This window comes from Phoca vitulina, unplaced genomic scaffold, assembly GCF_004348235.1.
Source record: "Phoca vitulina isolate PV1807 unplaced genomic scaffold, GSC_HSeal_1.0 scaffold9, whole genome shotgun sequence".
Classification (NCBI taxonomy): domain Eukaryota; kingdom Metazoa; phylum Chordata; class Mammalia; order Carnivora; family Phocidae; genus Phoca; species Phoca vitulina.
The window spans coordinates 18,764,424-18,775,106 of NW_022589712.1; the positions used below are offsets into that span (position 1 = coordinate 18,764,424).

A 10,683-nucleotide genomic window follows, 5' to 3' on the forward strand; every position below is an offset into this window, starting at 1 on the left:
ATTCCCTACAAATTTTCAATCCCATTCAGATTCTATCATACCTTGTTTCCCTCAAAAAGAAATTCACTGCAAAGTAACTGCTTCCAGGCAGGAATCATTTCTGGTTGTTTCTAAAGTAAAAGTGCCTATTCCTCCTGCTGCAGTAGTTCATGCTGAGAATCACAACCTACTGCTGACACAGTACTCATTCTTCCTTTTATACAAAGTCCTCTTTAATAAAGAGCTAAGAGTTGAGACGTAAAAGTATTTCAAAGTCCTGTTTCTCCTCTGGAGCTAGAATTCCAAATGACTAGAATTCTACCATGGACAAAAAGGATGGCAGGAGAGAAGAGGAGATAAAAATCTGGCTTAATTCTAGCTAAATTTCACTTTTAACTGTTTCACTTTTAACTAATCTGAATAAAAATCAGATTTCTAAATTTTTCCAATACTGTTATTCTTTTACAAAATACAACTAATAAGCAGCAAGTCAAACATTCTAATGCTATCTTACAAGTGCAGAATCACTAAACATTTATTGCCTACTATGCATAAAAACTTTCACATATATTATCCTATTACATCTCAATAGCAATTTTGCAACCTTGTGATTGAGAACAGAGCCATTTCAATGACCCTTAAAGAAAAAAGAACAGTACTTTTTCAAGATTTTTTTAAAAGACTGCATTAGCTACAAAAATAAATGAAATTAAGGCCTTCTTAAATAGTGCCTGGCACCTAATTGCCTCTCAACAAGTATTTGCTAAAATAAAGTAATGAAGGACCTGAATACTAAAACTACAGAAAAACTTTCATAAAATCATATATTGAATATTCACCAAAACGGTCTCTGCATGGCCTTAAAAGCTACACACATGCATTACTGCATTTAATCCTGATGCTAACCTCATGACCTCAGTAGGATTATTATCCTATTTAATTGGTGAACAACTTGGGCTAAGTCCAGGAACACCTGGAACTGTGTGAGGCTAAGCTGCCATATTGACAGCAGGGGCAATCCTGGCATTTAGCAGGTAGAAGCCAGGGATATTAAATAGCCTGCAATGTGCTGAACAAACCCACAGAATTATCTAGTCCAAAATGCTACCACTATTGAGAGACACTGATCAAGAATAGATAATTACAATGATTCCTCACCAAATAACACTCAGATAACTCAGGTTAACATTCAAAGTTCTCCACCAACTGGCTCCTATTTCTGTCTCCAACTCAGTTAGGATCGCTATTCCAAACTATCTCTTTAGTACTCCTCTTAACTATCCTAATTCGTTTCTCTACTGTTGCCCATACTGCTTGCCTAGAATAATTTTCCCAGTCCCTCTTCTCTGTTACTCTATGTGATCTCTATCTACTAATGTGTCATCAAATGCAATGACTTTACTTGCAATGTGACATTTAAGAATGTCAGTAGAGTCCTAAATAATACTCTAAATTCAATTGTTTAACTAGTTTAGTCCTTTAGTTAGGACTGGAAACTTTCTGAAGAATCACATTCACCATTTCTTTTGAATACTCACCTAGAACAATATATAGCCACTTGAAATTACAGAATTATTTCTTGAAGAAATCATCTAATATGGCATCTTCATTTTGAAAGATAAAAACCACTGAAAGACACCTAATTCCTTAGTGGCAAGAAAAGAACCAGAATTCAGGCCACAGTTTATAATCTAATGTTAGCACTTAATAAGTGTTGGTTAAATGAACTCCTACATACAAAAATCAACTTGTGAGCCTGCATTCAGCAACATTACACTGCAGTTTAAAAGACAATCCATGCCTTCAAATAAATAAAAAAGACAATCCAAGCCTTATCAGAGGTCGCCTATTTTACTCTATCTTCCACAAGTCAAGAAGACAATAAATGGTTTTTAAATAATGTTGATAATTATAACAAACATTCATACAATTTTTTTTTAAATTCAATAAATTTGAAGTTTCATTTTTCTGCTTAGTCCTTGAAATAGTCACACACAAAATGACTTCATTGTATTTAGACAAAAATACATTACAAAGATCAGGGTAGTCCATGGTTACAGTAATTCAAAATTATACTAGTAAACCAGAAGTCTAGATAAGGACAACAATAACATTACTAGAAATGCCTTCATTCTTCAGCTAAAAACTTTTTTCCCTTTCTAGATATTGATATGAAAATAGATAATTAGATATTTTATCCCAATAATTTTCAACCCTGGATTAATCATAAGAATCAAATTATACCTATTTCTACATGACAAAAAGAAGAGAATTAAGATAATTAAATCACATCACTGCTATATGACTTAGTATATAAAATTATGTTTTCCTGCTTCCCATCAGTAAATACATTCCAACCTCACATTCTTTCCAGAAGCCAAGAAGATTGAACATAAAGCATTTTTATAGTATCATTCACTTGCTATACATTAATGCAGGAAACATTAAATTTATCTTGCCTCATTACTGGTTAGAAGATTATTTAAAAATTCAGATTTTCACTAATTCTTGTCTGCAAACATTAGCTATCAGATGTAACTTTCTCATCTAGTTTTTTTAATACCTCAAAGTAGATTTAATATAGTCTAACATTCAGGAAGACATTCTATTAGTCAGATTAGACATGTAATGCAAATTCTAAATAGCCCAATCCTACTTCTGAAAACATCTACTTTCTGCTCCACGATCAAAGGAAAGAAAACACTTTATCTACAAGTATATTTCTGTTCCAAAGACACTTTTTTAGGCTATAAGAGCCTAATATGAAAAGAAAATAAAGAAAAATAAAGAAAAGGACTGAAAGAAACCAACTGAAATAGCAAAAAATATAAAAGAGCAAGAGCAACAGAATATACCTGTAATAAGTCTGCATGTTAAGCCAATACAGAGCTTTGAAATTAGAAATTATTAATTTTAATTTAGCTTTGAAAGTAACAAAACAGAAAAACATAGATCTTAAATTACATACGTGGAAATTAAGTAAAAATAAAAAGGTCTTAGTCATTTTCAAGAAATCAAAGCTGCAATAAATAAAGCTCATTAGCTTATCTGATACCTAAACCTAACAGAAGAAATAACTAGCTGGTATTACTGGTAGGCAAACCAATTTATCACTCTGGAATGTTCACACAAATCTCATTAAAAAGTAGAAACATGTTTGGTAAACAGTTTTCCTGACTTCATTCTAAATACAGTAAGAGAGATTCTAAAATTCAAAAAAAAAATTAGAGTATAACTGTAAACTATAATTACAGGTTCACTGTCATTTAGTGTTTAGCTATTAAAACGTATAAGCAACGCATAAGCAAGTCATGTACAAGTGAGAATTTTGGACACCCAATCCTTACTTTTATTTGGCAATTAGAATCAGGCCTATATTTTAACTCCTTTGTGTCAACTTGCATAATTACTCAAATGCATTAAGGGTAACAGTCTTGTCTAAGAAACATATTTGGTTTTATAAAATTGGACTCACTGGTGGTACTCACTCGTATTAAAAATAAAAAGGGCAGACTTGCTGTTAAAAGAAAAAAGTTAATATACCATTGGAAAATTGAGACTACACTGAGGCAACAGTAAAAGTTGAACCCATTTAAAAGAAAAGCAAAATCTAAAAATAATTAACTCTTTTTTTTCTTTTCTTTTAATCCAGTGATATTTTTTTTTTGTGGGGAACAAAAAAAAAAATCTGCTTTTAGTTCCAAACAGTCCATCTAGATCCAACAATGCACTATTCTTGTCACTACATGGAGTTTTGTTGAATACCTAGTACCCACACTGACAAAATTAAACTTTTGTCCCATCTTCATGAGACTAAAATAGGAACCCTAAACTAGAAGGTAATGATCACTGGGTTTAGGAATAAAAACAACTGAACACCTGCAGCCAAAAATATTCTAGTCTCAAATATGTAGATATTTGGGCAAGAGCCCTTCAGACATACTCTTAGAAATTCACAGATTCAGAACTAGCCTGGTCAGATTTTACCATTTTAAAAGGAATGTGTGCACTACTGGTATTTACACTGAATGTAGACTTCACTCAATACATATCAACGGCCCATCTGAAAAGTTTTATAAGTATTTTGAAAGATAACACACTAATCATAAGTGAAACTTGAGGCATATCCTGATACCATATACAGCACTTTTTGAAATAAAGATTTTAAAAGATTATAAGAAAAATCAAGGCACATGTTTAACTAAAATGCAGGTTCCCCTCCTCTCTTCTCAGGAGCCAGATAAATTTAAAATGTGAGGGATAAAGTTCCTTCCTTCTCTTTATTTTTTTGACAATAGTAATTCTATTGTGATCATCTAGTGATTTTTTTTTATTTACAAACACATTACTTTAATATGCGGAAGCAAATATCCTAAAGATGAACAAAGCATTTGCTTTTAAAAGTCTCATGTTTAAGTTTAAAAATAAAGGTATTTTAGTTAAGTATGGTTAAATTTCATGATAAAAGCAAACAATTTTATTTCAAGCTCAATAGTATAAAAGTGAGAAGTAGTCTCCACTGTTCAGACTAAAAAACTGATCTTGAAAAATGAATAGGTATTTGGAAAAACTATGCTATGCTATGACAAAACTATTATAGTTCATGCAGTCAGGAAAAATAATTCTCCTTATATTAATGCCTCAGAATACAGCTAACTTAACAGTTTTTACATATACATAACAAATGTAGGTACAAAAGAGAAAACACTAAGAGAATATACTTATCCATCTGCATTATACTAACAAAATGGCTCTAAAACTTCTAGAACTATTAACCCTTCATAACTATTTATATGTAATTAATTTACAGGATCTGTCTTCAAATGTTTTTTGTCAATGGGCAAGTCAGAAACAACCAAATCAAATTTAACCTCTAATTCATTAGAATGATAGATCATAAATTCAATATCTACCAATGCACAATATTTTTAAAAAGCAATTAAGGTGTGTCCTATGCTAATTGCTTTTAAACCTCATTCCAAAGCATATTCCATTCAAAATACCCCTGGTATATATATAAGCAGATAGATTACCCCTTAGAAACTTCTAGCTCCTTGCAAAGACAGTAGTTACTACAGCAAAACTTTAGAACTGTATGTGGATACATATTTAGCTACTATAAACCCCAGCAACATTTAGCATGAATAGATGCATAATCAAGAGAAAAGCTAACACCACATGATTTCACAATATATATACCTGATCACACCATTTCTTTGGAATTAAAACAGAAAAAACAACTAATCAGCAGTATAGAAAGAATGGAGAAAATACAGTAAAAGTGGAAAAAAAAAAAAAGAAAACTTAAATGAAAGGATACAGCCTTAAAGCACCAGTCTGAGTTCCGACTGCCAGGATCTTCTGTACAGGATCAAAGGCCAAGGCTGAAGGTTGATAGGGAAATCCATGGCGAACAGTCTAGGGATGGGCAAATGACATCACAGCAACCAAGGCAGCAAGCGGAATTTAAAAACAGAAAAGTCAATAGAGGCATTAGAATCTAGAACCAATTATAAGTGATACAGAACACATACACACGCACTTACTGCCTTAAAAAAAAAAAAAAACCTATGAAATCTACATTAACAAAACTTATTCAAAAAGAATCTGAAATCAAAAGTGTGTGTGTGTATATAGATACATATATATCTCCCAATGATATATATACATATATATCTCCCAATGTTACACTTTAATTTCTGTCTTTCCACAATACTGATATTCTATAGAAGAAAATTTCTTATTAACATTCTATACTATCATGTCTGAGACCAAAATACTAAAGTTTGCGGTACTCAAAAATTCTGTAAATTAATGTAAAAATGCAATTCATGCTTTATTTCAAGTGTGATAACTTTGTTACTTTATTTGGATGCTAAATGCCAAGTACTGCTTAAAAAAAAAAAGAAAGCTGTCCTACAATTAGTTTTGTCGAAGATTCAGTAGGCAATTATCAAACATCTATCCCCAAATTTTGCAATTGTAACAGAATGATACAACATATATTTTTGCATTTTGCTATTAAACCCTTAATTTTAGGGCATTAAGACAAAAATGTGTATTTAGACATTTTTAAGAAGCTGACATATGAACACACGGTATTTTATGGCAGGTATTAATATCAAGACAAGTTTGTATTTCTCACTGAGCAGCCAGTGAATTAATTCGCTGCATCATTCTTTCCGAATTACAGACCGCTATAGGAATGGTGCCATTAATGGACAAAAATCACAGTACCAACTTTTTAATCAAACATAATGATAAAAAGGACCCTGTGATTTCGTATTTTAAGCTTCTTACCACATTTTAAGGGAAAGGTGACAAGCAAATATCCAGTTGAACAGGTCTGGCTTTTTGGTGAACAATATTCATTAGACACTGTTTCCAAAGGAAACTTCGAAGTTGGTGAATTACATTAAAATGTTTGAATATAAAGGCTCTAAGGTTATTAAGAATACTAATTAAAGAATACTAATTAAGAATACGGTAAAATACGTTAGAAGCAACCTTGAAATGACTGCTGCATGTGGAAAGGGGAAGAAAAAAAAAAAAAAACCCAAAAGGAGTAAGATGATGTCAATCTCCAAAATAACCCACTAAGCAAATGTTTGCTTGAGGAGGAGCGAGCCCTTCATTCGAGCGAGATATAATTATTAGTGGCGTCCTATTCCCTCGCACTCCCATGAAAAGCCCGAGCCGCCCCCTAAAACGACCCCAATTTTCGCGGGGCTGCGCGCTCCCTTCACCTTGCAGAGCTGAAAGTGCTCGGACTGGAGCGTTTCCTGGATCTCGGGCTCCCGGTTCCCAGCCGGGTGCTGCTGTTGCTGCTGCTGCTGCGAGGCCGAGGACGAGCCGGCGGTCAGGCCGTCCAGCACCTTCCTGATGTTGAATTTCCTCATGGTCTCGGCGGGGCTCCCCCGCAACCCGCGAGGGGAGGCAAGGGGCGTCCCCCGGCGCGGGAAACGAGCCCGGGCCGAGGGCAGCTTCCACCGAGGACACGGAGGAGTGGGACAGGGTGGGAGTGTGAGGGGAAGGAGGCAGCTGGGGAGAAGCACAAGATAATCCAAACAGGAAATACTGCGACGACGAGAGAGCAGCGGCCACCAGAACCCCGGGCGGCGACCCCTCTTCTTCCGAGGCCGTCGCCGCTCGCCGCGGCTGCTGTGGCGCCGCTTCAGCCACCGCCGCCGCCGCCTCGCTCCGCGGCCCGGCGGCACAGCAGTGGCGGCGGCGCCCGGAGCCCGCACTGCCCAGCCTCACCTGGCCGCGGGCTGACTCTGCGCCGCGCCGCCGCCCCGGCTCGCCCCCGCCGCCGCCGCCGCGTCCATGGCCCGCGGCCCCGCCGCTCCTCGCCCGCCCCGGCCCCGCAGTCCCTCGGCGCTTCCTCCCGCTCCTGCGCTGCCTCCTCCTCCTCCTCCCGGGGGTCGCTGGCCCTCCGTCCGCGGCCGCCGCTCGGCCTCCCCGCCGCTCAGCGCCGCTGCCCGCCCGGCATCGCACGCAGGGCGCCCGGGGCGGGTCCCCGCGCTCTCCGCCTCGCTCCTCTGCCTCTGGACCAGCCCGCCCTCGCTCCTTCAGAGCCCCCGCTGCCTTCCTCAGGCGCCGCCGCCGCCGCCGCCGCCGCCCCCCAGGCTCCCGCCCCGCCGCTCCCTCTCGCCTGACAGGGCGCCTCGGCACACGACACCAACGCCCGCCCCGAGCAGCAGCGGCAGCCGCGGTTACAGCGCCGGCCGCGGCGGTGGCGGCAGCTGGGCCTCCGCGGAGCGGGGCTGCTGAGCATGCGCATGCGCCTCGCATTTCAACCCCCCCCCGCGTGCCCCCTCCGCGGGAGTGGAGCTGGGGCTTAAATTACCCTCTGCGAAAATCCCAGACCGTGGCTAAATTTCTCCCACCCCAGTCGCCAGGACAGAGTATGCAGCTGCTTCTTTGGCCGCTGAGATAGTAAAAATGTTGACTAACGAGCAGCAGGAAGCCTTTACTTTAAATTCGGTCATTAAAGCGGGGGTTTAGGCTCTCACCCTTTACCGAGGTACACGTTCCTGGCTGCTGGCTGCAATATTGCTTTACTGATGGGCTTTGTTTTGGATTGTTTTGGATCTGATTTTTGAAAAAGAGCTTCTAGACAACGGTTGTCTGTGGTAAAAGGATGACAGACTTAGGTACTAGAAAAAGAAAGGAGATAAGCCGGGGGGAGGCGGTGGGGGGGGGATTATTTCCTAAATCTGTTACTGTTGGTCAGATTAAAGCGTGGCCATGGCAGGTAGCTGCTGGAATGGAATCGGCTGCCAGAGGGGAGCCGGTCGAAGGCTGGGTGTCTGCCCGGGCCAGTGACACACCACCCCTGGATTCAGTCCGCCCGCTAAGGTGGGTGGGGATGGAGGCGGGAGCAAAGGTGGAAGTAAACACCGCACTGCCACTCATTTTCAGAACCTACAATCCGCCTTGTTATGCTGATTATCCAGTAAGTAAATCCCCAATAGCTTCTCCACTCTTGCGAAGGGAGGAGAGGGATGGATGAAGTGCTTGCTCAGACTTTTACGTTCTTCACTGGCACAACCTCGCTTGGAGGTAAAGACAAATGTCTGGCTCAAGTTTGAAACGGCAGAGATTCATGCTTAGGGGTACCCTCCCAGAGAGTATGTTCAAGAAAGAAAGGTAGATGGGAAGCAAGAGGCATTTGATTGGAAAGGATGTGGAAACTGGGGAAAACGTAAGTAAGGATGTAAGTGCATAAAGACTAATTCTAATTCGTAGGGTGGAGGTGGGAAGGGAGGACACTCTCTCGGTAACGTTAATAACTTCGTCTCTGACCGTCCTGCGAAGAGACAAGGAAGAGATACAAAGGGTTTCCTGACCCGAAATCAGAAGCGCCCGCCCTCTTTTTTTGTGATTGGCCGCCTCCTACCCCGTTCAGGGAAATTCTCGGCACGCTATTAGTTGATGTGACAGGCGTTTAAGAATATTCAGCAAACCAACTACGAGAGGTGCTTAGGGATTTTGGGGAATGTAGTTCTCTCTGGAGCTTCCGCATCTAGGGACGGTGTCTGACACTTGGAACCTGTAAAATTGTTTTGTTGCTTATATTTATTGAAACCGTTAATTCACTGGGTACAACGGACAGTAAAACAAGTTTGGGGGTTTTCTTAAGCTATTTCCAAACGGCTCTGAAGTTTTTGTTTGCTAATTTAGTTCTTTGAAGCACATTTTGAGTTTGAGTCATTGCGCTAGGTAACAAGACACAAAAATGCAATACTTGCTTTCGACAAGCTCACCACAGCCTAAAGGGGGCAAACCTCACATAAAAAGAAATCGTACAACAATATGATGATTTCAGTGATGGAATCTTTCACAAGGACTAAAGAGAGTAATTTAACCAGCCAGAGAAGACTTAGATGTGGTGATACACACCATTCAAACCAGATGAATAGGAGTTGACCAGGTGAAGAGGAGGAAGGGCATCGGAAGGTAGGTGGGGAGGTTATCGAAAGTACCTGGAGAGCTTTTTAAAAATACCAAAACCTCCCACAGAGGAAAATTGCAAAAGAGATCATTTCCCCACATAATTTTTTGATCCACCCTTTCATCTAAGTCGGAGATAAATTTATAAAACTCTTCAGAGAAGGGACAGCTTCTTGCCGAGAGGACTTGTGGTGCAGTGGAAAAATCCTAGGCTCTGCTGTCTGCCAGACATGGATTTCAGTCCAGGCCTTGGTGATAAGGTTCAATGTTGAGCAAATTCCTTACTTTTCTAAGGGTCAGATTCCTCATATGTAAAATGAAATTCATACTCCCTTCTTCTTAGGGTTTTGTGAGGAAAAACTAGAAACAAATGTAAAGTTTGCACTGTGTTGATACTCAAAAATGTCAGTGTTTCCATCCTACTATCAGGGTCCTTGAGGTGAAAGGGAGTTCAAGTGATCACCAATTTAAGCCAGTCCCCCATTTTTTACTTTATCATTTTTGTTTTGATTTTCATGCCTCATCCCTCTTATCAGATTGTGAATTCATCCTGGCATTCCTAAAACTTCAGTTCACAGAGGACACATAACATTTAAGATGAATGTGGAGCATACCGGCTAGTGGAGGTTAGCTTTGTGAACTTGCAATCCATCCTCTCCAAGCTCAAGGAGACCAGGACATATCCAGAATTCTGTTAGGTAAAAAACAACAATGCCCCAAAATATTTACCTTATGATAGCAAAAATAAAATAATGGATCCTCAAACTCACAGTTTTTCTTGTAAGTCAGTTTCAATTGGTCAATTGACTTTTAAAATTAAGATAGAGGGCGCCTGGGTGGCTCAGTCCTTAAGCGGCTGCCTTTGGCTCAGGTCATGATCCCAGAGTCCTGGAATCGAGTCCCACATCAGGCTCCCTGCTCAGTGGGAAGTCTGCTTCTCCCTCTCCCCACTCCCCCTGCTTGTGTTCCTGCTCTCGCTGTCTCTGTCTCTGTCAAATAAATAAATAAAATCTTAAAAAAAAAATTAAGATAGAAAAAAGAAGAAAATAAAATATGAAATTTAAGAATCAAATTAAAATTAATTAAATTTTAACTGAAGAATAAAATGATTAAAATTTGAATTTATATTATGCATTTTGAAGTTTAGCACAGAGAAAGTTTTACCTTAATAATCTCTCAACAAAGATTTATTTTTGTTTGTTTGTTTTAATGAATGAATCAGTGTGTTGACTCCAAACAATTCAGTGG

The 10,683-nt window shown here is 39.5% G+C and overlaps 1 protein-coding gene across 4 annotated transcripts in view; it reads right to left on the bottom strand.

Moving 5' to 3' along the window:
* STXBP5 (syntaxin binding protein 5) overlaps positions 1–7,191 on the bottom strand; it is a 175,552-nt gene extending 168,361 nt beyond the window's left edge. For 2 of the 4 annotated variants that reach the window (XM_032407703.1, XM_032407702.1), the window contains exons 1-2: positions 6,726–7,191; positions 5,300–5,397 (exon numbers count right to left, since the gene is read on the bottom strand). In XM_032407703.1, the coding sequence (XP_032263594.1) occupies positions 5,300–5,397; positions 6,726–6,878 (251 nt within the window). In that variant the 5' untranslated portion in view covers positions 6,879–7,191. The remainder of the gene's footprint in view (positions 1–5,299; positions 5,398–6,725) is intronic. The other 2 variants (XM_032407705.1, XM_032407704.1) reach the window with 1 other exon arrangement.
* Positions 7,192–10,683: the final 3,492 nt, after the last annotated feature.